General features: G+C 40.0%; 3 protein-coding genes across 4 annotated transcripts; 2 read left to right on the top strand and 1 right to left on the bottom strand.

Moving 5' to 3' along the window:
• The first annotated feature begins 161 nt into the window (after positions 1-161).
• Positions 162-7,202, top strand: entpd4 (ectonucleoside triphosphate diphosphohydrolase 4). Of its 2 annotated transcripts, none has more exons than XM_084550692.1 (13): positions 162-449; positions 824-924; positions 1,015-1,212; positions 1,292-1,497; positions 1,680-1,830; positions 1,994-2,097; positions 2,959-3,018; positions 3,119-3,258; positions 3,836-4,002; positions 4,087-4,411; positions 5,070-5,155; positions 5,277-5,438; positions 6,034-7,202. In XM_084550692.1, the coding sequence occupies exons 2-13, from the start codon at positions 917-919 to the stop codon at positions 6,266-6,268; spliced, it is 1,842 nt and encodes a 613-aa protein (XP_084406818.1). In that variant the 5' UTR covers positions 162-449; positions 824-916; the 3' UTR covers positions 6,269-7,202. The 2 variants fall into 2 exon arrangements, with proteins under 2 accessions (XP_084406818.1, XP_084406817.1); XM_084550691.1 differs by having other exon boundaries at positions 3,119-3,282.
• A 2,044-nt stretch (positions 7,203-9,246) lies between these two features.
• slc25a37 (solute carrier family 25 member 37) lies at positions 9,247-16,816 on the top strand. The gene is made up of 4 exons (XM_084552028.1): positions 9,247-9,690; positions 12,823-13,051; positions 13,322-13,378; positions 13,926-16,816. Exons 1-4 carry the CDS (start codon positions 9,493-9,495, stop codon positions 14,453-14,455), a joined length of 1,014 nt encoding a protein of 337 aa, XP_084408154.1. The 5' UTR covers positions 9,247-9,492; the 3' UTR covers positions 14,456-16,816.
• Positions 16,817-22,742: 5,926 nt separating this feature from the next.
• nkx3-1 (NK3 homeobox 1) lies at positions 22,743-23,758 on the bottom strand (the record flags this gene model as incomplete). Its single annotated transcript, XM_084552332.1, has 2 exons — positions 22,743-23,338; positions 23,566-23,758. 2 exons carry the CDS (start codon positions 23,756-23,758, stop codon positions 22,938-22,940), a joined length of 594 nt encoding a protein of 197 aa, XP_084408458.1. The 3' UTR covers positions 22,743-22,937.
• Positions 23,759-27,843: the final 4,085 nt, after the last annotated feature.

Here is a 27,843-nt window from a genome sequence, read left to right as displayed (position 1 = left end):
AGCAAATGAAGAGGGCAAAAAGTTAGAAAATGTTAAATTACTATCAGAACTGCAACATTTGCTACTCCTGAAGCTGATTTAGGTCTGTGTTATTAAAGTACACATTTTAGACCAGGGACAGTAGCCATCAGAATAAGGGGCAGCAGGACGGTATTCTTTTGCCCTCCGAGTAGGTGTTGACCGCTTTTACTTCCACTGATCCACTTTCCATGAGCTGGGTGGCAGTAGTGCAACCTAAACGCGGTTACAATACCAAATTAAATGTAATAGAAGAAGTGCTTTTGGGGCAGCCGACTACATCCGGGGTAGGCGGAGTCTAAAATCAAACACACCACGTCACACACCGGAACCCTGCTACTAACGTTAACGTCAGTTAGCCAGCGGTTAGCATATGGCTACCCAGAAATGTAATTTCTTCCAATACAAGAGGGCTTTTTCCTTCTTTGTTGGTAAGTACTGAATCAGTTACATGTCAATAACACGTGACATTGCTGTGTTGACACTGACGATGTGTAAGAATATGTAAAATTGTATCTTTTAGCTCGGTCAGCCAACCAAATGTGATAGCCTCTCTCCTCTGACATCTGAAAACGTTAAATGTTTACTGCTGCCTGCATTATTTTTTAACAACAGTGCTTCTCTTCAGCTCTTGTAGTTTGGCTTATCTGTGTGTAATGTTTTAAATACTTTAAAACTGCACATTAGCATCGACATATGTCATTGCAGTGAGCAGTCAGTTGACTGGTGTAACGATGGGCCTTTCTGATACAAGAGCAAATGTCAAGTGAATAACCTTCAATCTGACTGTATTTCCTCCCAAAAGGTCATGATAATAATTGAGGATGACATGAGGGAGCAATGGAACAAGCCAAACCTCCCTTTTACGCACGCTGACAAGTAAAAGACAATCTGCACCATGGGAAGGTTGGTTAGATGTAGCTGGGTTCCCATACCTCTTGTACATTTGTGGGATTTGAGACAGTTTTCTGAGGTTCTCCTCTCTTTTGTCGACAGGATTAGCTTTTCATGCCTTTTCCCAGCCTCGTGGCATTTCAGCCTGTCACCCCAACTCCTTCCACGGCTGCTAGTACCTTCTCCCAGACAGCTGCTCTTCATCAGTCTGGTGGTCTGCTTCATAGGACTTCTCTACCTGCTGCTTGTCGCTGGAAAGGGGCACGCCAGCTGGATCAGAAAGGAAAATCACTTCCACAGGTACTGTAAACTGAGAGCCGCTGTTCAAGTACCGCTCTTTGATCACAGGCAACGTCAACAATTCTTTGTTGTTCTCAAGGCACTTGGCGAGAGTCACTGACGTCGATGTGACAGACACAAGCAATCCCAACCTGAACTATGGCCTGGTGGTGGACTGTGGCAGCAGCGGCTCCAGGGTATTTGTGTACTGCTGGCCCCGGCACAATGGTAATCCCCATGAACTGCTGGACATCCGGCAAATGAGAGATCTGCACCGCAAGCCAGTGGTTATGAAAATTAAGCCAGGTATGTTTCCCATACTTGACATCTCAATAATCAAAACCTCATTTAAAGATGAGGACGCAGCATTTCACCAGTTTCTACTGTTTAGTTAAAGACTCTTAAATGACTCTTGCTAGCTTTCTGCCTATTGTTTGCTCGCTTTACTTGCGAACTGCAAAATAATATCTTTGGTCTTCATGTGTTAGGTATCTCTGAACTGGCGAAGACACCTGAGAAAGCCAGTGATTATATATACCCACTGCTGAGCTTTGCTGCCCAACACATTCCCAAATATAAGCACCAAGAAACACCCTTGTATATTCTGTGCACAGCTGGAATGAGGATCCTACCAGAAAGGTAAACTTTGGCCTGATGAAAAATAATCTCGTAACATGTAAGCGTGACCGCAAGCGATGTTCAGACCTCAGATGTAAACAGCACTGAATGAAGCTGCTCTTAAAAAAGAAAACTATGCAAACGGTTACATTTTTTTTTTGTGTGTGTGTTTGTTTAATCTCAGTCAGCAAGAAGCAATTCTTGAGGACTTGCGCACGGACATCCCAGTCCACTTCAACTTTCTCTTTTCTGACTCCCATGTGGAAGTGATTTCTGGTAAACAAGAAGGTAATTAATTGAACGAATAAGAATAGAAACTGATGATGACCACTATTCTCATCTGAAATATGTATCATAGCTATAGTAATGAGTGTGACTGTGTTGTAAAGCATTTATTACAATGCAACAGCTTTAACTCACCAGAAACTTTCGTCATTGCCAGCAAGGCTTGTTCACCCCAAAGGCAAAACACCTAGACAAAAGCAGAACAATGTAGTTTACGCACGTTTACAGTTATGCAGTGGGGAATGTACCAACTTGTACATTGGGGAAACTTTGCAAATGCATGAACTCTTGCGCCTGAAGAACAGGGCACACACTTTCGAGGAAAACAATGCACAATTTTTAACCAGTGATGGCAAATGGTTTGAAAGAGGAGTAAAGGAAGCCATCTTTGTCAAAATAGAAGACCTCTCTCTGAGCAGGAGAGGTGTACTGAAACATTAATAATCATCTCTCATTGCCTAGGTAACCCTCTTGTATATTTCCCTCCCCTAATGTTTTTGAGCGAAATAAGCAGAACATAATAGTATTTCTAGTCTATGGATGGTCGTAGTTCTTTTTGCTGTCACTGCATTGTATTTGTAAATAAACTTATGTCAGTCCACTGCATCTGTCAGTGCAATTAGTCTTTGCCTAAAAGTTGAGATTTATTCATTCCGCCCACTTCGCATCGCCTCACTCTGTTATCAAAGAACCAGGAATTATGTAATGTAACCCATAGTTTTTTGCCTACCATCTCTGAAACCCACTGAGTTACATCATTTCTTGTATTCACGTTCCTTTAAGAGGTGTACGATTCTCAAAACATTAACAGAAACCCAGTATAGCTTTAAAGGATTTAAATAATGTTGTTTTCATTGGTTTTAGGTGTCTATGCATGGATTGGAATAAACTTCGTCCTTGGAAGGTTTAACCATGTGCACAACGGTAAGGACATGTTGCATGTTAACTAATCACACTTTTCTAGTAATTCTGTAATCACACGATGCACCTTCACTGCCTAACTGCCCCACCTCTCTGCCGTCAGTCAAAGAAGATGGGGAAGCTGTAGTGGAGGTTCATGTTCCAGGCAGCGATCAGCAGGAGGCACTGATGAGGAAAAGGACGGCTGGCGTCCTGGACATGGGCGGTGTCTCCACACAGATTGCGTACGAAGTGCCCAAAACTGTAAGCTTTGCTTCTCCACAGCAGGTTATTATCCACAACCAATTCTGTTTTTGTGCTGTCCTTGGTTTTTGTCACTCACCCTTTGCTCTTCTCCCTCCTTCCAAACTCTGTCATTCCCTGGTTAAACCTGTATGCACCATTTTTGTCCCGTGGAGATGATCTGCTCTCCATGCATCACTATTGAAGGCATACTGTAAGCCTTCCGCATGACTCCATAGTAGGATTCAGGACTGGGAACATTAAATCATTTAAATAGAGTCCATTAAACGCAGTGGTAGTTGTCCATGTCATGAATATTTGATTGTGCTGTAGTTATTTATCTACATTGGTGGACTTACACTGCTTGTCTTTTTGCTCTCATTCCATTCACTTCACACCACACGATGTTACATTTTAAAAGTTGTCTTGTTAGATAGTTTCTTTGATGTTCTTAGATACTTTAGAGATGTGTATAATATTTAGCTTTTTATCCTATTTGGCCTCAAACATTAGTGACCTGCTGTAATTATTAATATAGCAAATGTGTAAATGTATGAGGTGTCATCATTTCTCAGACTGATTTGTGTTTGCTCTCTAGGAGGAAGTCGCCAAGAACTTACTGGCGGAATTTAACTTAGGGTGTGATGCACATCGCACAGAGCACGTTTATCGTGTTTACGTGTCCACATTCCTGGGTTTTGGAGGTAATGCAGCGCGCCAAAGATACGAGGAAAGCCTCATCAGAAACACTGCCGCACGAAACAAGTGAGATCAACAGACTGTTGTTAACTGCTTTTCTTGTAAAAGTAAGTGTTTCTGAACACTGACCTGCATTACTGATTTATTCAGGCTCTTGGGTCATCACGTTGGTGAGACAGCAGAGTCTCCCCTCCTGGACCCTTGTCTACCCAGCGACCTGCAGGATGAGATCGGTACGCCGACGCAGAAACTTTATCTGCGAGGCACAGGAGACTTTGACCAGTGCAGACAAATTCTCCAGCCATTCCTCAACCGCACCAATGAGACCCAGACCTCTCTCAGCGGCATCTACCAGCCGGCAATCGACTATAGCAACAGTCAGTTCTATGGCTTCTCCGAGTTCTACTACTGCACGGAGGATGTGTTGCGCATGGGTGGGGATTATAATGCTTCGAAATACGCCCAGGCTGCCAAGGTAAATGCTACATGTAATGATGACATCTACTTTCATGAAACACTGAGTTTCTTTAGGTCGTCTGGAGCCATTCAAGATGCCTTCTAGATTCTATTTCATTTTTCCTGACTTTGAAATTGTGAATCCATCAAACCTTATTTACATTTGTATCATCACCAAGTTTTTCTACAATACCCCTATTCTGTATTCTTCAGCTCGGACAAATGATAATTGCTGGTTGACGTAGGATTGCAGGAAATATACATCAATATATATATATATATATATATATATTTTTTATTTTTTTATTTTTAAACCTAATAGCTTTAAGGTTGTTGGTTTATTTGCTTTGAAGTCTAAAATATTATTTAATTGATGATACTAATATATTAATATACCAGAAATTTTAAACTAGAAAAATTTGTCCACAGTTAGCCTTTTGAGTTACGTTAGCATGCTGCTACTGAAGGTGTGGCTGTTAGTAACACGTGGCAACTCCATCGCTGTTGGTGCGTTTGAATGAGAGGCAAAATGTGTAGACTGCTTTGTAAACCACTAAGCTAAAAAAAACAAGTGTACTCCGTGGTATTAGAACGAGGAGCCACAGTGATGTTAATGTGCTCTTTATTGGTATATTATCTCTTGAAACTTTCCTGATCCTGTCATTTAACGTTTACAGAGCTACTGTGCCACCCAGTGGAAGACTCTGAGGGAACGCTTTGACTCTGGCCTCTACGCCTCCCATGCAGACCTTCACAGACTGAAGTGAGTCATACACGATTATCAAACAGTATATAGGGAAGTTCAACTAACCATTCGGTCACATTCCAAAGATACCTGTCGCTACATGAATTGTTTACCAGTGTCTTCATTTTTATGTCTGCAGGTATCAGTGTTTTAAATCGGCGTGGATGTATGAAGTATTGCACTCAGGCTTCTCTTTCCCAACCAATTATAAAAATCTAAAGACTGCCCTGTTGGTCTATGATAAGGAGGTCCAGTGGACTCTTGGAGCTATACTTTACAGAACACGGTTTCTGCCTTTGAGGTGAGAGATTTCTCCTACATGTTCTCCCTTCCTCGTTAATTCTTAAATAATTCATTAATCAAGCCTTGGGTAATGTTACCCAGTGAAGAATAACCTTCTAAAATAAGAGAACATTTTTGTTTTGCACTTGTATTTTGCATATTGGGAGAAAGAACAATGGCTGGTACTTACAGAGACAGTGCCCCTTTACTCCATATTTGGCAGCAGGAGGTAAATTAAACCTGAGGAATGTCACTGGTCTTGATCATAACCCAACTGTGAAATAAAAATCTATCAAAGCCTCTAATAAGTGACAATAAAAGAATAGGTAGAGAGAGTAAGTAACTATTCAACCTCGCAATCTTTGTAATTTCCTAGTTTAGTACTCCTAACAGGTTGAATTTACAACTGAAAGCAACTGTGGTCACTTTAAGAAAGAGTAGGCAGGCCTTACTTGGGATAAGATTGCAGTTTGGCAGGTTTGAGCCTAATGAGATGCTGCTCAAATGTCAGCTACACAGAGATTCCTCGGCGCTGCATTTTTTTAATACCCATTATCTTATTGTTCAGAGCTGGTCTGATACGTGTGGTTTGGTTTTGTTTTTGCCTCTTTCAGGGACATCCAACAGGAAAGTCTGAAAGGAGCTCACTCTCACTGGCGGCACAGCTTCTCCTTTGTCAACAACCACTACTTATTCCTGGCTTGTTTCTTCATTGTGCTGTTGTCCATTATGCTGTACTTACTGCGACTCCGCCGCATTCATCGGCGTGCAGCACAGCGCTGCAGCCCCTCCTCTGTGCCATGGCTGGAAGAGGGCCTTGGCTCACCAGCACTCCCCATCAACCTCTAAACTTTGTAGAGCGTAAAGTCTGGACAGCATGTCTGATTTTCCAAAGCCAATCTTTACTCCTTTTCGCTCTGAGGCTATCCGCTTTTTCAGCAAAGGCTGATCCCTGCTGAGTGTTGAGAGATGGTACTGAGATTTGGAAAAATCTCCAGACTTACCTGAGACAACATTTGGTTTTAAGTTGTTTTGTTTTTTCATGTTCTTCTCTGCCACATACTCCTGTCGAATTCAAATGGCAGCTGTCTTAAAGTGTCTTTTTCTTTTTCTCTGAAAAAAGACAAACATTATGGTACTTTTCTCTTTACGTAATGTATTCCACACATTCGACAAATACACTATGATGGCTTTTTATTTTATTTTATATTTATGTGTGGATGTTTGCCTTTCTTTATGCCTTTTTATAAGTGCATGATCACATTTCGTTTTGTTGTTGTGTGATGGAATGAGCACTCACTAGTTCTACAGAAACCTCGAATGAAATATGAGTTGATCAGTGGAAAGAGCACTTTGCAATGCAGTTGAGAAGCATGTTCCAGCTGGAATGGACTTTTGTGTGCGTGTGTGTTAGTTTTTTTTCCCGAACTGTTATGCTTCATATTTATGTTGCAAGACAAGTAGCCTTTTACAGCTATATTAGTGCAATACGTGTCTTTTCACTGTTGGGAAAATCTCCAAAACCTGTCTGCCTTTTTTATTTTTCCTCCATCTCTCTTCAGGCCCTGCTGAAATTCTTGTGTTGACTTATCTGACTACAAAGTTGGATACCATGGCATACATTTACGTAGGGCTTCATTTTCAGAAGCTGTCATATCACTGCTGTGAGTGAATTGCTAGGAAGAGCCCCATTATTTATATGAAAATGGTCTAATGGAATGTTTTCACAGATTAATGTGAAATAAATGTGACGTTGCAATTCAGTAATAAAGGTTTTATTGTATACTTGTTGGTTTATTTCATGAGAAAGACATTAGACTAAATAAATCGTCAGTATTCCAACTGAGTCACTCTGAAAACTGATTTGTTTCTATAATGTGAACACAACACCTCTGTCCAAATATTGTACTAGTTTGGATTTCAGTTTAACTGCAGCATCAAAGCATCAATTAATTGAAATAAAATGCATGTAGCTGCTAATGACCACATGACTTGAGCACAGGGGTTGTGCACAGGTCAGCATCAGGAGGGAAGTGTGTCTTGAGCACTGCCTGTCTTTGTTTTACTTGTGGATCTTATCCAAGGCAAAGCCGCTGGTAATAGATATGGAACAACTGAATTAGCATGTGAGAATCATCAGCTGTGGCAAAAAATGCTTAAATTTAGACTAAATGTCTTCAATAAGGCTTCATCTAAAATTTATTTTTTGCTGAGAGAATATGTAAAATGACCATTGAATCACTCCAGTCAAAAAACACAAACAGCCACGGGTTCAGAGCTGTCAGAGAGAAGTGGTGATACTTGATCTCCACTAGGTGGTATTTGTAGCCTTGAGTCATTGCAGTTGGCACTTTGATAGGAAGAGATATTCATGTCCTCGTGTTCACTCTATTTTCGGAAATCTATTGCGGCCTTTACGTTGAACTATTCTGCTATCAGCCTGTTATTTTTGCTGTAAAACCGTCTAACAGTCTAAAATCATTACTTAAATTTGACTCTCGGCTTCAACTCAGGAACGTCTTGCAGTAGGAAGTAGGAAGCTGAGAGTTTATCATTGGAGGAGCAGGCATATAATCACCACACACGATGGTAATCCTTTTAAGGCAAAAACAAACATGTCGAAGTGATCCTGAGCTTTCTTGTGGCAGCAATAAACAACAAGGAGCTTGTTAACACTGGGGCTTTATGTGTGTTTATGTGTTTGAGATAATTTGTCCACAGAAAGAACAGGATTATATCTCTAGTCTTGCGGCGTGTCAGATATGGAGTCACAGACAGTGCCGAGCCAGTCTTACAGCTCAAACTGTACTTCCCTACTGAGCATGCAAATGCCACCAGGAACAACAGTGCTTGAACAAGTGGTTCTTTAAGATGTTAATATAATGCTGAGTCATTTATATATAAGAGGGCTTTACCGACACGCCCACAGGGACACTGCAGTGTGGCCTCTGTGTATAGCTTATGTTTCAGCCAGTGGTGGGTAGTAAGGGATAGCTTACTTGAGCCATCGCTGTTAGTATACTATAAATAATATAAGGAGTTTGCTAAAAGAGAAAAAATATCTTTTAAAAAAAAGTAGTGCCAACAAAGATTTCACAAATTGGTAAGAAAAAAAAAAAAAAAGAAACAACTAAGACTAACAGGGAATTTGTGAATTTTCTGTATGTTACAGTCGCATGTTAATGGCCTATGATTTACAAGAGAGCATCAGCTACAGTACAAGCTGAAAGCTTAACAACGACGTCACTTCAAGAGCCGGAACTGAATCATTAACAAATGAATAACTGAATGAATGAACTTTACTGTCATTATACATATAAAACAATAAAACTCTCTGGTCAGAGGTGCTTCCCTTTGCTCTCCAGGACTTTTTAAATGACGTGAATTAGGGATGTTGTGTGCGGATCACTAGGTTTCAAATTAAACAGAGCTGCAGGTGAGGGGTTTGTGTGAGGTCCCTTTATTAAACATGAGCCTTAAATCCACTATAATGCTACTTTAAATACAATATGTAAACATTATAATTAATTAATACGAACCTGTAAAAGGCCACTCAGGATGAGAAATGTTCACTATTTGTGTGAATTATGTTTTGTATACTGTAGGTTTTACCATTTTTGCTTTTGCTTAAGCCTAAATAGTTTTTCTACTACCTAATACAGCCATAATCAATGTGAAGAAACCACATCCTTAATACAAAGTACAGATCAACCGTATTAATGGGCATATGTTGCCTGATAGGGCGACCACACCTGCTTATCTACTAAAGCAGGGCGACGCGATTACAGTTTTGTCAAACCCATTCAAAAACTCTGGGAGAGACGATACACTGGACTGTCAGAGAATGTATCATGGGAACTTTTCATTGGCTGCCTCAAACCAAGAGCCCGCCCCATTGTTGAATGTTGCGACGCGATTGGTCAATTTTCGACGTGCCCACACCTCCAGCTGCAGACGTCACACACGGGCGCTGCAACTCACTAAAGTAGTGATGATGTTGTGGTTATCCATGCCGCCGATGCCCCTCTGAGTGATATCTTGTACGGAAGACCGCGGGGGAGAGCTCGCCACGCATGGAGTTGAGCTCGGACCGTGCGGTGGCAACGCTGGAGATGTCGCAGATCAAAAGCAAAGACGACGACGAGCCGTCAAGCAGTGACGAGGACTACGAGAGCTTGCCACCTCATGTCTCTGTGACGACCCACATGACAGCAGGAGCCGTGGCTGGCATACTGGAGCACACGGTGATGTACCCCGTGGACTCTGTCAAGGTAACACGGGCAGCTTAGCGGCTCTCCACACTTGTTTTGCCGCTACAGCTCATTCACTAGCTGCAAAGCTAGCTGTACACACGGCGTGCTGCCGCTTGCTAACGAAGGTTAGCTGTAACATCTCCACTCTGCCCATCCTTAGTTAGCCTCTGAGTTAGCCGCAGCTCGCTGCTACAAGTAGACTCAACTAAGTGGTTAAAGCGACCAGCATGAAACGAGTCCCTGTAAAATACCACATTTGACGTGAAGCGAGCAAGCAGAAACGGTTTTAGTATTTTTTCGCCACTTCTTCCTCGGTGTCAACTTTGCTAACATAGCAACCGTACTTAACTCCCAGTGTAACCTTAATTTACCAAAGGCACACATTACCAAGGTTACGGCAGTTTCCCCCCTGTGTAAACATGTTTCCATGCGGTTCCGGGACTTTTTCTCCACTGAAACATGCCTTTATACCAGGCTTTGTCAGGACTAGTAAAAAAAGTGGATGACTCATTTAGTGTTTCAGTGTGTTTCTGTAAGTAAAGGTCAAGTACATGGCTTGGCTGTTAATAGATGTCAAACTTTATTATTAAAGAGTGTATAAGAACTCTTTACTGTACACTTCTGTAGCCATCAATACATACTTTGACTAATTCAAAGGTTAAATATATTCCTGTTGGGAGTACTAGCATATTGTTACTTAAAAAAAATCCACGATAATTGATCAAATCAATACTATTTGTCTAAAATGACATCATCTCATTGGTAATGTGATATATGTACCAGATATACCAGGTATTACCATTGCTCACTGTAAGTACCAGTACAACAAACAGAGTTAAGCATCTAATAATCTAATACTATAAATAGGAGCAGTGCATTTACACTTGCTTTTAAAAAACCTCAGATAAAACAGATGATATTGTGATGATAAACAGTGATGTAGAGGTGTATAAAATCAGTAAATAAATAGACTCTTTACAGTAAGATCTACTGATTAATCAGCCAAAGGAAAATTAATTTCCACTTAAGTATTTTTTTAAAGCAAGTGTTGTATATGTGGTGGTTTTGATGTGTGTGCTTGGTATCATTGGAATCTGAAGATGGTATTTGAGACATTTGAACACAGTGTGATCTCACAATTTGTCAACATTTTATTGATGAACCAAGTATTTATTTTACTACTAATGCAAAGTATATCAATAAGTCTTTTCGATATATTAAAAGTGTCTGGACATCATTAATACCAAAGAGCATTTTTTGTTTAGCTTTGTGCAAAATCAAACCAACGATGACCGGCAAAATGAACACATTAAAAATATATTATTAGCTAGTCTTGAGCTTCTTAAATTTGGCTTGTGCCTGTAAAATAAATGTCACACTCTTGGCATGAGTGTGAACTTTGCCCCTTCAATCTCCTCTCTATTCTGCTCTGCCATTGTTTTCTAACAATGTGGCGTTGTCTAGATAATTTGGCATGCGACAGTAATCTTGATGTGGCACAGATGACTTCATTAACCAGAAAAAGTGATTAGATCCTCTTTGGTTCAGTGTCATGGCCTTGAGATATTTCCACACTGACCCGTGGGCCTCTGTTACCAAACCGCTGTTGCCATTTCCTCTTAATGTTTCTAAGTTTTCACAAGCACCTTCCAGCTGGAGATGTGGTGTCTATTTGATTTGACCAGTGCACTCCTGCTTACACAATTTTGAAATTTTACTACATCTAAACTGATGGCAGAATAAATCATGTTCCCGTTTATTCCCATTTACTTTGACGACTTGTGTACATCAAACACAATGCATTCATATCCAGTTTAAGATACTAAAACATTAAGGTGTGTTTCATCAGTAATTCATACATTTCCCATCAGTCTCAACATGTGTTTAGCAGAATTTTTTGTTTTGAATCTTTCTGAAATTTCACTGAGACTGTGACAGTCCTCTTATGTACTGATCTAAGACTTAGGGAGTAGCCTGTGTCAGTGCTAGGAGGGGTATCTTATCAGCTTTGCACACATTTGGAATCGTCCTCAGGCAGTAGAGGGTGTGCATATGCAATTGCTCTTCTGTAATGCAGATTAGTAAACGGCCATAGAAACTGAGCTGACAAAGCTAAGTTAAAAAAGACAGGACAAAGTGTAATGTAATTGACAAGACTGTTTTCTTTTCAGCATGTGTAAATGGCTGCCCTGGTGTTTTGTACTTTTTTTTGTCACTTTAGTGTATGCCATGTACATTGAGTTTTTGAATTTTAAGTCAATTAATCTATAAAAAAAAGAGATATAAATAAAAGATTAACTTTTATTTGGTGATTGTTGTCATGAGGTTTGACCAACACATTCTGCTTTCCAATCTTAGACCGACACATATATAATGTTTTATCATCTAACCTTAAACATGTGTTCCTTTCCATAAGTTATCTCTGGATTTAGGTACTAAGTTTTGTGAGGGAGATGTCTTTCATAGTCAGGCCTCATCGTCACGAAATGAGTTGTGCAGTTAGAACTCTCTGTCGGCCATTTTTACCGAACATAATTAAAGCATCAAAGGATCTGTATAGCAGTTTGAATTATAACAACTTTTCTTTCTTCATCCTGATCTTCATTCCATTAGATGTGGTTGTAAAATTCATATTAATCCCTCTGTCTCAAACCGAGGCATTTGCAGTGCATAAATCCAGTCACACAAACGTAAACTGTGCTGCCAGGTTTTGTATGCCCCATGTTCCCAAATCTTTATCCAACGGAAATGTAATTGATATTTTATTGTCGAACCAAAGGAAGGAAACCCAGGGGAACATGCTGAGGAAGATAGCTTTGGCCTATCTCCTGAGCCAGCCCCAGATCTCCAAATAAAAACATGCTTTGTGTTGTCCCGAGTAAAACAAAGAGCTGCCACAGCCTCCCACACCAGCCTGGGAGAGACACACATCACTCAGGCAAGACCTCAATACTGCCAAGAGCACTTAATGTCAGAACAATGTGACAGCATTACAGGGAACAACAGGGTACATCAAGAAATGATGATTTGGCCCATGCCAGGTGCCCACTTTAAGCCTGCGCAGTCACAATCCTGCATTAATGTGGAGCCCTCACTAGGATGCTGTATATCAAACTAAACAAGTAATGAATGATGCCTTATTTCTTTCAGACAAGGATGCAGAGCCTGCAGCCGGACCCAAATGCTCAGTACAGGGGCGTGTATGAGGCTCTGAAAAGGATCATCCAGACAGAGGGGTTCTTCAGACCACTTAGGGGCCTCAACATCACCATGATGGGAGCAGGGCCGGCTCATGCGCTCTACTTTGCCTGCTACGAACGGCTGAAGCGCTCACTAAGTGACGTCATTCAGAGCGGAGGCAACAGCCATGTAGCCAATGGTATGAGTGTACATGTTTCAGAGCAAATCACTTGAATATCAGCTGATTATCCAGTAGGCTTAGCAGCATGGCCAGAGGGAGTGGAGTTAGCACAAGTCATGTTGGAGCCATATCCTGTTTACAATGGCACGGACAAATATGTATCCCAAAAATGAATGTTCCAAACATGGTGTCTTTGTGAACCAGAGGTTTTTAGCATAGCCTGTTTTATGACTCACATCTGTAAAAATGATTGTCAGCACAGATTTTAGAGCTATTTGTTTTTGACAGGTGTGGCAGGGAGCGTGGCCACCGTTCTTCACGATGCAGTCATGAACCCGGCTGAAGGTAAGAAAAACGTATCCATATCCGTAAAGGATATCATCAATTATATTTTATACGTTTCCTATCCACAAAAATAAAAATAAAAAAAAGAAGCAACAAATAAATGGGTTCGACAAGCAACAAAGAGGTTCAAATAGGTTCGACGACACTTTTATTTCTTTGTTTTGTTGTCAAAAAACATTAGTGTGCCACTGTGTGCTTTAGTTTTTATACACTGTCCTCCTAGAGTAAATGCTCACATATGCATCAAATGGATATTAATCCACAGCTGAAAATAGTCTGCAGCTACTAAGTTATATGCTTCTGACTCCAGTTTTCTGGTATTTTTATCTCTTCTTATGTCACATATCATCAGGTATTATTAATAATGCTCTGGCTTTCATTTAAACCCTCATTAAAACGTTACGATAATAATATAATTGTCCTTTGAAAGCCTGCCTCTCACGTTACTATTTGATATATTTTTGTCTTTAGTTCAAACCATAAACTTGTACTGAACATATGTAATACAACATGCTAACACGGTGCCTGGTTTCCTTCCACCGCTCAGTGGTAAAGCAGAGGATGCAAATGTATAACTCTCCATATCGAGGACTTTGGGACTGTGTTCGAACGGTAACACACACTGAAGGTATTGGAGCCTTCTACCGCAGCTACAGCACACAACTGACCATGAACATCCCCTTCCAGGCCGTTCACTTCATCACCTACGAACTGATGCAGGAGCAGTTAAACCCCCACAGACACTACCATCCCGGTAGCCACATTGTGTCGGGAGCAATAGCGGGAGCTGTTTCCGCTGCGGTAACTACTCCACTTGACGTTTGTAAAACGCTGCTCAACACACAAGAGAATGTAGCGCTCAGCTCGGTGAACGTCAGCGGTCACTTATCAGGAATGGCCAATGCCTTCAGGACTGTGTACCGGCTTGGTGGTCCGGCAGCCTTCTTCAAAGGGGTCCAAGCTCGGATTATATACCAGATGCCCTCCACTGCCATTGCCTGGTCAGTGTATGAGTTCTTCAAGTACTTCCTGACAAAACAGCAGCTGGAACAAGAGGCGGGACCTCGGCCGCTTTAATGGAAAGTTTGTTAAAGTGACAGACTGATGGAAGAATCCTCCACCTTGAAGGTGTGTGAGCGCAATGTGTTTTCCCGTGAGCTGTTCGAGGAAATAAAAAGTTTTTCCCTCACAAGGAAGTAACTGTAGTGGGGGTGTGGCAAAGACTGCCACTCGTCATCATTCTTTTCAGTAAGTCTGGGTGTGTTTGAGTTAAGGTGATGTTGATCAACAGCAACAGAGATGACAGATTCTTGTAAGAGTTTTATCTTATTCTTCCTACACTCCACAAACGCACCAACCGCAACTCTCCAAACTCTCTTGCTTGTTCAGTACATGTGGTGACCACATGATTAACTTGTTTATGTTTCTTAATATTGGAGCTTTTTTTTATTTATTTTCTTAGCTTTCCGAAGCTTGCATTGTATGAATGCGGAAAAAACACACGGCTGTTTGTTTTATTACATTGAGTGTTTATAAAGAACCATTGCAACACATTCTTTATTTCCACTCCTGCGGACCAGTCCGTTGCATTCTCCAAGTGCCTCGACAATACTAAACACTTCTTTATCTTGTTTTCTTCTGCTCTTGACATAGGACATATTTCCACAATTTTGTTGCAGTTTCTGTCTTTCATATCTGAACATTCTCATTAATTATTATTAAGTGTCAGTCTGCCTAAACATTTTGTAAATGCTTTTGAAGTTTTCCTCCCATCTGAGAGACCCCTTGTCTCTCTCAGTATCAAAGTGTGTCGGCCGTAACGGTCCAGTAATTTGCCTTGTTAAAAGCGCAGTACTACAATGCTCCTGAATCACGCACAATAATAGTCTAATATAAAGAACCATAGCTGTTGCAGAAGTCAGGCAGCTTGTTTGTGTGTATTCAAACCCGAATACATATTTTGACAGTGGCTATTTCTGAGGAACCTCTTGAAGCAGGTCCATACGTGGATCAGATAAGGCTGTTACTTCGTGTGCATTTGTACTTGTGTGATGTTTGCTTTGTTCATGTGTGGCAAACTGACCTTCAAAATAAAGGTTGGTTGTATGTAAAGTACAAAATATATGTTTGGCTGAAAGTTACGAAACATTCATCCAAAATGTAACACTCCCAACTCTCTTTTTATTTTGAAACTGAGCATTGACGTTGGGCACACTTTGTTACCATAAGGCCAGTAAAAACCAAATCAGCTGGTGGGCAGGCAATGCTAATTCTTGTCTTTCCACTCATCCTGTTGAAGTTAGACACTTCCTGTGTGCTCACTGCTCTCTCCAGCCTATTGTCTGTTTTGTCCATCCAGACGTTTTGCCAGATATTGATGTAATCCAGAAAGCAGACGATTTATTTGTTTTTAGGAAGAGTTTTTTTTCTTACTTTGGAAAAGTTTTTCAGAGCCTGATTCTCTCATTAACCATTTAGTAAGAGATTCCTCGTGCTCGTACAGTTGGGTCCATACTAATAAACCAAAGACATGCATTATAGTCTATGCATACTTGCTTTTAATCTATATGATGCTCCGTGCCTGCCTGCTGTGAATTATCATTCCACCTTTTTTAGTTTTATTTAACTGCCTAATCACTTGAAACCTTCAGAATCTCTTGGAAGTTAGAGGTTTTCTGCATTTGTTTGGAGCTCAATAGTGTCCTGGGTAAAAACAGTCACATGTGGAAATTGTACATTAACTGTTTTTTTGTAAGTTTGGAAATTTGCATCGTGGCCTAATTCTTAGCTTGCTGTTTATACTGAATAGTAGTTGCACATGCAATATGGATTTCATATTTAGATGCTTTGTCATCTTGAATATAAGAGTGGCTTCATTAGCATAGATATATTCAGCTTTATTTATGTGTAGCCACAGTTCAGTTAGACTGCTGCACACATTGTGTTTGTTATTTTATTGTAGACCTTCTGACTTTTAAGTTAATCATGATGAACAAGATTAAAATGAAGCCCGTCATAATAGGATTTTGAATAATTGCATTACACTCGCTGTCTGCACTGCAAGCCTCCTCCACAGTTACTTTGAGGTATTGATTCATAAACGCGTGTCATTGTAGTGGTGTCGTAATCATAACTTCAGATAGACGCTTGCATTTTAAAATGGACAGACTTGGTGTGCTTTTCATGGTGTAAATATTTTCATGCTATTTACGCACAAATTATTAAAATGGAAGTTGGGGTGATTTTTGCTCAACGCCATCTCCAGAACAGGAATACTTGGAAATTTGACAATGCAAATATTTAATGATTGTCATAATGCTGCTACAGTATGTAACACTGGAGCTGAAATAAACATGCAAATGCGGAATGCTGTGTGTTTTGCTTCTGAACTAAATCATCGTGTATCATATGTCTTTTTTTCAAGGTTTACAATAAGACCACCAAGTTTTTCTTTTCAGTGCTACAACTCCATGCTTGAACAACAAAAACAAGAAAACACTATTTAATTCTGTCAGTACTATGCCTGGTTTATTATGAAGATGTTGTAGCTGGGATCAGTCCTACCAATTCGCCAAAGAGTGAAAGTCTTAACAGGAAGGATGAGTGAGTCAGGTGAGTATTTCCCAAACCAAAACATACAAGATAACTAAACACGACTGAGAAAATAATTAAAATGTGTGTGAATAAACTCTTAACACTGCCCACGTTTTGCACGAGATGCATATCTCCACTAGGAGGCGGTAGAGTATTAGATACAGCTCGACAGATGCATTCTGAACAATTCCAAGAAGCAGAAATGATCCTTGACTTGTCAGTGTGTTTGAATCGTTTCTAATGGATACAGTATGATCCTATAATCAGTGCAGCACTTCCTATTTTTTATTTCCAGAAAGAAAATATTTCAGGCAATGTCTTCTCCACTCTTGAGCTTTCATTCATTTTTTTCAAGGACTCATAATTCCCCCAGGTTTTCCCACTTTCTTCCTTTATGCTGCACAAATGATAGAAATGCCTAAAATTACAACACACCTTGATCAGCTCTCAGTAACTGGATGCAAAGCCCCTTTTCTTTACTTCAGCAAAAAGATTGATACTTTGTTACAACATCCAACTGTTCTAGAAGTTAAATTATTTATATTAATTAAATATAAATTCAATAAAATGGCAGATGTAGGCAGCAAAATGACAATGAGTGTCAATATACAAAGAGCGGTGACTGTTGCAGGCCTCTTCAGACGTGCGTTTATCCACACCCTCACAGGTGTGGCTGGTTAAGGCACTTAAGCCAATGCAAGACAAATTGATAGAAGTTAAATGTCATTCGTTACGTGCTCCCGTGTACTGGGAGCATGCGGGAAGTCACTGGTCAAATAGACTAGAAAAAAAGGACGTTTGATTCATGACTAATTGTCTGCCTCCAAAATGGAGAAGGGCCGGCAATAGTCTAGCCAAGCCTTTTCTAAATGAATGAGACAAAACTCCGCTTACGCAAGAGCATGCCAGCTGAGTTGGCAGTCCGTCAATGCCAGGACAGACTGAGTGTTCACACCAGTAAAGGATTGTGGTCACAAGCAGCCCCGACCACCTCCAGATGTGGTCTTAAATGAACCGTTCTCAGATGGGTCCTCAGTCTATCTTGGATGTGTTCACACCTGTACTTGCTGTTCTGGTCACTTGCAATCAGACCGCTTAGGACACATGTTACTGCCAGGTCTGAACAGGACCACGATGGCGAAACAAGATTAAAAAAAAAAAAAAAAACACAGCCACAACCAGCCCGTTCTACCACAAAGAATCCAGAGTAACAAACATAAGCAAAATTGAAAATCCAAAGCTGCCTTGTGAAGAGAACAGTAAGAGCAGAAGGAGGTTGAATAGAAAGGATTGTTTAATGAGCTAAAAGTGATGTAATACTGTCAATATATTGTGAAATTTACATCAAATAGCATGAAAAGTACAGTTTTTTAACCTCATATTGTTGATAATTTAACATATAGTCAGTGTAATTTTATTTTCTCCTTTGTTTCTGTGAAGTTAAACGGCGTATTTCACATTTGTATCCTGCACGTAATACAAGTATCCAATGATAGGAAAAAAACCTGACAACTGATTTGATTTTTTTTCTCCCGAGATACAGACAGTGCAGAGCTTTATTCCAAACCAACATGCCTCAGGACACGTACACTGATGCTGTAACCCTGAAGTGTTTAGTTTTCGCCCTCGTCCAGGAGCAGGTTGTTTATCTGAAGCACACAATGAACGCCCCCCTCACCCATGTCTTGTCCTTGTCATATTTTTCTCTAATCACTTTAATCTGCAGTAAACTGCCCCACTACTTTATATCTTTAACTCAAAGATAAAAATGCTGGAAAATTACTCCTCTCTCCATTTCATTCCCTCCACGTCTCTCACACGTACGTACACACGGCCGTGTAATCAACGTTAACCATCGGATGAGTTGGATGCTGTAGTGTATCTGCTGATGGGAGAAGAAAGGCAGCTGCTCTGGCGAGTCCGTAACATGAGGGATCCAGTTACACTATCCAAGGAAGTTTATGAGTGTTCCCATGAGAAGATCAGGGCTCTTTTAAGCCTCCTTATCAACTCCAACAAATTTGTCAGACAGTCATGGCATATTGGAACACTGACAAAGGCTGTCTTTGTGGTCAGGGTTGGTTTTCTCCTCATCTGTTAAGGAGATCTGCTTGTTTTCCAAAGCATTGTTGGCCACCATGAAGAGAACGACGACGGCTCCCCTGCCACGTTTTTCACGGCATGTTAAGATCGCACCGGTAAAACAAATAAGATAAACTGTCAAAAGTTTGTATTTTTCAGCATAGGTGGGTTCAGATATAACATAACATTCAGCAAATGTGGAGAAAAGAATGAGGCAGTAAATTTATGAACACCACTTCAATGCTTTTCATCGGTTACTTGTCAAATCCAGTTCATCCAGGTGGCCAACAGACACTTTTACAGGCACTCCCCAAACCTGAAAAACGAAACAGAAGGACACAAGACAAGAGGATGTTGTCTTCTGGGTTTTTGCAAATCAATGTACCATGTCTCTTTGAGTCTGCGGAAGTGCAGGCATCACAATGGCGAGCACAATAATAAGAGTTCTCCTAACCTTCAGCTTCACCCTTCAACAAGCCCCTTTATCTGATGAGCGTGTTCATAGACAGCCTGAGACGCTGAGAGATACAGTCAGATTTTCAATGCCGTCAAAACAGATTTTATCTGCCCTCTTCATGTCTAATTACCTGTTTACTCTGAGGGCCTGGTGAATAGTGAACGGTACAGTCACCGGCACTGTTGATAAGAACTCACTTTAGTTTGAGGAAATCATTAAGAATCCAGATTTGTGTCTGATGTCGCTTCTCAAGCTTCTACATGTGTATGTGTGCAGCCTTCTGTGTGTTTTATAAGCTGACATTGCAAATGAGATGATGTCATTTAGCTTCACGTACTGCGATAGAAGTGATGAAATCTCCCCACATACGGATTTAAAGAAGACAACCAGATGAATAATCAACACTTAAACACAGGAATAAAAAAAAAAATATATATATATATATATATATATATATATAAAATAAAATAAAAAAATAGGTGTTTTGCCACTTGTTGCTCAGGTTCATGTGAGGGTACTTCACAAAGTCAAACAGGTTGGTGGCATGAGAGCGCTCAAATCTCCCCTTATCATGTCCATCAGTCCTCTGCTCACACTTTGGTTGTGTTACAAACATGCCCTTCTTAAATACGTGAAGTTCTAAATCCTGCGTGCCATCTTATCAGCGCTGTCAGCCACCGTGTTGAGTCCGCCCAGCTCACCAGCCTGCATGAAGCAACTTTACACTCACTACTTGGGCCGCACTGCTGGTACTCATCTTATTCAAATATTTAAGTTATTTTACACTCTTATGACCTTATGCTTGTTCAAAGAGGTTGGCTCTTGGCTGTTGTGAAGTTAGTATTACTAAATTAAGTAAAGTTTAAAAAGATAGATGATTCAAGAATATATTGAACATTTCAACAGGATTCAGATGTTCCAGGTCTCTTTCATAAACTTGATTCTACACAGTGATATTAATACATTTTAATGCAAAAATATTCACAAGGAAACAGGATGTAACCATGTTTGGGTCAGCCAATGACATGCTGATGCAGTTCATGTGTAATCATGGACAAGTTCAGGATCTGGTCTATTTTAGTTATTATTTGCTATGCCTACACAGTAAATTAAACATTTTTTCAAATTAGAAATGTAAGCTCCTCTGCTGAAAATGTGTCTTAGTTTGGTTTGGTTGAATTGTTTTAAGAGATTGAAAATTAATTTCAGAATACAAGTTCAGTTAAGTAAAGCTTGTGTTCAACTCTACAGCAAAAATGAACATGTTTGCAATCTGGTACAAAAAGATAACACTTACACCAATCTAAATTATATCAGCCCCACACCAGTTTTTCCATGTTTGGATTAGTTAGGAATTAGGAAAATCACGCATTTCCAAGATGGCGACAGCTTAAGCTGCCAAACTGAGCTTCAAAAAAGCTCTTCATGAGTCCTGTGGGTGGTCTCACGGAGGATTCGTCTATCTTTATATGCACTTATATCTTACATTTTGGGAGAAGAAAGTAGTATGGAGACAGAGAAACCGACTGACTGTCACATTCGTACTCTGTACTAAAGTGAAATATTTCCCTCTGTATGTAGTGGAGTAGATCAAAACAAAACAAACAAACAAAAAAACAGAATATGTACTTATGTAGTCACGTGTAGTCATATCTTTACGTCACATTGGACTACTGTTGACAACGGTATGTGCTGCAACCATAATTCCCTTTAGATGAAAACAAAGTGATAAAAATGACTGGAACTTAATGAAAAATGACCATTAATAAATACTCTTTAAATACTCTTCAATTTGGATTTTAAGGTCAGGTTAGAGTGCGGCTCAATGTTAAGCAAAGTAAGAAGGCATCTGTGAGCTCACCTGGTGAGGGCAACATACAGATGGGAGGCCACGTGAAAACAAAAGCAGACGACTTTCTATACTGAAACCATGGATAATATCAGTAGGGACAAGAAATTGCATTCCATATATATCTATTGTATGGTCTCAAGGTGGCTTGAGGACATCGGACGACTGAAAGGATAAATAAAGGTCAACACTGGCCCCGTATCTGCCGAATGTCTGTCTGTGTATTTTAACCTTAAGATTAAATTCATCTTCTTATGTATGTACAGTAAAGCCCTGCAATGAACGGATTTATTGTATAATGAGTGTAAGTCCCACATTAAAAACTAAACCCACCACAGAGAACTCCCTTAAATAAATGTGTGTCAAAATGATTATATGTCACACACTGACAGTCACAAACCCCCTTGAATTAAAGCTGAGACCCATTAGTTAAAGACTGAATTTGCTGAATCACTGAACTGGATGAACCAAAAAATGGCTTTAAATACTTCGCGTCTTAACTGCCTCCGTTACCTTATACTATGTATTATCTTATCCCCTGTATGTCCATCTATAGATATCGTCTTAACAAACAGGTTCTGTTACATTTGTCTGCCATACTATAGTATCTCCACCGCATTCATCAGGTGAACCATGTGAGCTTCATGCACCAGTGGCCCTAGCAAAACTGATATCTTCTGGTTGAACTTGATGTTTGATACCACACTGTTTGTCTTTAATTTAAACAGAGATGCATGTTAACTAGCCTTAAAACTTGTTTGCCTTTTGACTCCTATATCTTGCTGCTTTTACTACTTCAGTCATCCTGTTTATAGAGCTTATTTATTCATAATTTCCACATTATGCTTTAATTCCCTATCAGTCTCACATTAGAAATTGCGACTTCAATTGCTTCATACAGTTTCTTTCTTTATGACGTCATATGAAGAAAGCTAAAGAGCAGTTTATCTCCATGTGTGATCAGCTCAGTGCCTCTTTAAAGGAATTAGGTCTCATTCTTCAGCCCTCACTGACAACCTCATCTCAATCTCGGCACAGTCTTATCGTCTCAGAGTTTAACTTCATGCAAATACTTTAAATATTTCCCGTCCACTTAAATGGTCGGCACACTTACCACACAGTTTGTACCACAGTTTCTGTTTCAAATTGAATGACGGCTATTTGTATTCAGATTAATTCAATCCAAGTTTAACTGGATATGTTATAATTTACAATCTGAGAAATGTCCCTTTTTTTACCCGTTTTCTGTAATAAAGTACAGCAAACTGTGAGAGACATACAAATGTACATACAATTAAACTTTGATCTAAGGTATTACAAAAAACAACCCATAGCTTTAAATAAAAATAAAATGCAACAACATTAATTTATTAATGAATGAATCAACAATGCTACAACTTAATGCAGTCATATGTGTTGCTGTGCAAACCCAGGTCATGTCCACACATCATGTTTAAAAGGCAGACTGCTAACAGACGAGCATACACTGGATTCAAACAACAACAGATCAGCTTTGACAGTGAACACAGAAACCTAATTTTCAGACTGCTTTATTTATTATAAGTCATAACTCAGTTTCACCAAAACACAGGGCCCCAGGGGCCGCTGTAGTCCCACGGGTAGGGTCTGTATCGGTAGGCTTTGCAGAATGAAGTAATTAGTGACGATCTTATCAAATCCTCTCTCAGGCTCAGTCCATCTGCTTTGTACGCATCCTTGCAGAACTCAGATGTCTGCTGCTTTCGTTTCGTTTTGTACCTCCTGTTCTGAAACCAGATTTTCACCTGGGTCTCGGTTAGTCTTAAGGTGCTGGCCAGGTGAGCCCTCTCGGGGGCAGATAGGTATTTCTGGTGATTAAATTTCTTCTCCAGTTCAAGCACTTGCAGATGGGTAAAAGCCGCCCTCGAGCGCTTCTGCTTCCCCGAGGAGGAAAAACTTCTGGACTCTGAGGAGCTGGGACAGGATGTGTCCAGAGGCTCTGTGAAGGACAATGCAGATGTGATCAAGTCAGTAAACAGGTATAATGTGACGAAGCCTGCATGTAAGTCTGGTGGTTCATGAGGTTTCATCAACATAAGTCACAACTATGAATGAATAATAGTCTCCAAATTTTGTTTTACACTTTTCACTAAATGTGAGAGAAATTATATCTTCCAAAATGTGAAATATGAGTTGTTCCTGTAGTTGAAACCTGCAGCAGCTCACCTGTCTGCACCCCAAACGTCGTCTCCTGAGGGCAGAGTTGTGCTGACAACTCTTCAGATTCTTCTTTCCACTGTGAACATCTCTCCATCTTCTGCGAGCAGCACTTTCCATTAAATCCTGTGCTGTCCTTAATGGACAGGATGTCCTCAATGAGGAAGGAAGTCACAGGTTTGACTGCACCAGACATGTCCATCCGGTAAATCCCCAAATCTCAGGCCTCTCAGAGCCGGAGAGCTGCACTGGGTGACGTTGTTGAAGCGGTGTGTCTCCTCTCACTCTCACGCTGTCTGAATTTATACAAGAGACGGGGCGGGTTCATCCAGACGGCCCTGACAAGTGGGAGGAGGCGGCCTGACTTTGGTAAACTATTATCTACTTCTGACTTCAGTCACTTTCATTTGTTTGTCTAGTCAGATCAACCAGATGGGAATCTTTGAGATCAAACAATAGTACTGAATCAAAAATGAGCATACTACTTTTAATGTTGCACGTTTTTCTTTTTAAATCTTGCAGTGCAAAATAGTACAGATTACCTGGCTGCTATATACAGATTATTTTTTTTTTTTTAACAAATTCTTTTGGGCCTTTTATTTCTTTATTTGAATATGGTCAGTCCATAAAACACACCTATGTAAAATGGATGCAGTTTAATAGATGAATTTTACCACATCAGTGGTGCTACTGAATTACATTGTTTATACAGTGTTTAAATATGCATTATACAGAGAGGTGTCAAACATGTGAGCTATCCTATATACCAAATTAAATTAGTTTTTCTGTATAAGAAAATATATTGGGTTTATTCAGACTATATGTTTTATATAATAGAGCTTAATCTCATAGTTATATTCCTAGAAGATGTAGGGCAGAAAAAGTAGGTAATGAAGTAGTATTATATAGACAAGCAGTGTATATTCATATAGGTAATAACATTTCCTATAGTGAATCAATACATGCCCAGAGAAAATCTGAATCTCCAGACAAGTCCAGACAGAAATCTTCTTGGTGTATATGGTGTCATAGCAGTTAAATGGATTTGTGTCTTAATCTTCATGCCTCCATCAGCTCAGTGCAGGGAGACAGCTCTGTCTGCAGTAGTAGGGAGGGAGAAGGGGGGGTCAGAGTGGGTGGTCATACCTCCTGGAGCACTAATGAGTTGGACACATTTAGGCCGGCTCCTGAATGGACACAGTCATTGTTCTGTGTGGCTGTTTATTTGTTGTTCTCTGCGGTTCGGCCTGACCTTTCTCCACTGACTGAGATGTTTACTAGCGGTGTCTTCGCTGCTCTGGGATTTCATGCTTCATTTGGAAATGCATGAATGTAGGTATGATAAACACGACCCTCTCCGTGCCCCCTGATCCCGCTGACTCCTCCGGCTTTTCCCCGCGCACAACAACCGCACACCCGTGTCTCAGTCGTTGGCGCTTATATGGTGGCTGCCGTAATGCGATGAAACTGTAACAATTGCAGCTTCCTGTTTTCCTGCTTCATAACAGGAAGATCTTTGTACTTTTATACACTACTTTTTTACACACACATATATATATATATATATATATGTGTTTTGTTTGAGCCGCATGTTCTGTCCTGTGTGGTGGACCATCATTTATAAAAGCCATCTGTTTTAAATCCACTGAGATCTCTCTTTAGCATTACATGCTGTCTTGTCAACACAGTATTAAGATCATCAGTTTGATACCTTGAGTTCTTAGTCTGCGACTGTCTGGCTTCTTAAGTATGTTGAACTGTAAGCACAGAAAGACTTCATGTCTGCGTCTAGACCAAACACAATTTTTTTCCACCGAAAATGCTTGCCTCACTTCAAAAACATGCTTTTTACTCCCATGAAACACAAACCTCCTCGTATACTCCGTTTGACGGCATGAGCATAAACAAAGTCAGCAGTGAGCATGTTTGCCTCTGTTGCCCTGTGAGCAAATCACGCATTTAAATGGATGTTTTAAGACCTCACCAATGCTGTCATCTCCTGCTCTTGTTCCGTGACAATCCACGTGATTGCTCTTGGTTGAAAACTGTGACATTTCCTCTATGTTTGTTGGGTCATACGCATTCGTATAGCTATGCATCAGAGGCGACATGGTAGCTCTGACCTTTTACCCCGGGAAGGCATTTGTCTTTCACACCACAAACTACGCGGTGACAGTGTTTTTCTTTGAGCTGCTGAAAGTTGTTGTGCTGACGTTCTTCTGTTGTTTTCCTGCGGTTTCATTGTGCGAGATGACGAGTAGTGAGTGTTTGTTGCTACTGTAGTTTTGTCAGACGCGAGTCCTGTTATCTGCTCACCATCAGAGTTGTTTTATTTTGTAGCCGCACCTGGCAATTGCATAAGGACATGCCCCATTGTGAATTTTATGACATAACAAATATGTCATGGAGGGGTCAATTTGAGGTTGACACACAAATATCCACCAACACAAGTCCATGTATTTGAGCGTTCATCATCTCAGCAGAACTTGGATTTTTGTGATTTTGAACAAATGCTCTGTGGGTAGAGTTGCAGGAATGAATGATACCTGTTGTTTTTCAAATGTTCAACTGCACACAGTATACCTTATTATAGAAGTATTTTGGCATGTGAAAGTGATGGTAGATTTCCACTAGAGGGAGTTTTAAAGTCACACATCACCTCCCTTCCATAGGCTGTATATAAAAGAGCAGCCACTTCCAACAGCTCAGTGATCTATTTATACCAACAGATTATCTTAAATAGAGTCACATCACGCACCATTGATTGCTGTGTTTCGTCTTCCCTCAGCACACAGCTACGTAACCAACCTCTCCTTAAGCTGTTTTATTTGTAGTGTGGACGGTTAGACAGTGAGACTCCTGGACTTATGAATCATCTCAGCTGCAATCATAAACACCAGATTATCGGCGTAGGCTATTACAAAGCCAGAGATCAGTCTTTTCTAAAGCTTGCACAGCATGACTTAAAAACTTCAGTAAGCCATCATGGGTCTTTCACTGGTGGCCAGACTCACGTCATGCTCCTTTTTAAACTGACCCTCATAGTGTAATCAAGCACCTTTATTTTGAAAAAGATTCTTTCATTCATACATCATCTCTCTCTCCCTCTCTTAAACAAAGAAGACAAAACATAGCTGCTACACAAAAGCACACATTTTGCTTCTAAAAATACAGACTTGGCATAAACCAGTTAGATCATTTTTTAAAATTATTATTATTTTTGGCACAGCTTTCTCTGAGTGTATACTGAGTGAAACAAATTAGGTTTATCAACTTGTCTAATTCTAATATTGTAAATTTAAATCATTTATAATCCTATCAAAGTTATTAGAGTAGATGAGGTGGAGGGGCTAAAAAAAAGATTATATCATTATTTCTTCTATTAAACTACTACTAAATGTAATAGTTCAAATAGATTAAATGGATATACAGTTTATTGATCCCCAATGGGAAATTAAGATGCTATAATGACAGCCTAAATTAGATAAAAAATAGAAATAAGATAGGAAAAAATAACAATTTGAAATGGAAAAATATTAAAGGTACAGCAAATATTTAAAACCACTGTACCAAGCTGTAGCTAAATTACAGTAAGTGAAAACCAAACAAAGTAGATTAAGAGAAAGACTAAACTAAAAGACTAAGTAAAAGAAGTGAGTCTAGTGCATTTATGCTCCAAATGATTGATTTGGGCTGGAAGTGTCAGATAAAATCAATCACTTTGTAAAACCACTCACCATTAACATAACTGCTGCTTCCTTCAACCCCCTTTCCTCTGACACACACACCCACGCACACACACACCCACACACACACACACAACCACACACACACATTATCTGATCTCCTGGTCTCCTCTCAGTCTAGATTCCACCTTATCTGTGCAGAGATGCTCATTCAGCGCCTCTCTCTCCTCCAGGAGGTGTTCCTTCTCCTCGGGCCACAAAGTGCATTAAAACACTTGGACAAAAACTCTGTGTTCTGTCTAACTGATTCATTTATCGATCAATATAATAGATTCAGCTGTGTAATTATGATAACCCTTCTCAGAACATGATGTATACCGGCTCTGTATTTTTATTTATTTCTTTTTCAAACTGATGTAATCATTTAATACTTTTGCCGTATTAGAGTTTTTTCAGTTCAGTCCCGTGTGCGCCTCATCACTGAGTGACAGGTCGGACTGGAACCGTTTCCCGTTTGATTGAAAGTTTAGAGCGAAAAAAAAAAAAAAAGTTAAAGAGCCACTCTGTCTGCAGGTTTGTTTACCAAGCAAAGCTCGGGGAC

Source organism: Chelon labrosus (genome assembly GCF_963514085.1).
Source record: "Chelon labrosus genome assembly, chromosome: 9".
In the NCBI taxonomy this organism is placed as follows: domain Eukaryota; kingdom Metazoa; phylum Chordata; class Actinopteri; order Mugiliformes; family Mugilidae; genus Chelon; species Chelon labrosus.
This window is presented reverse-complemented; position numbering and strand designations above follow the sequence as displayed.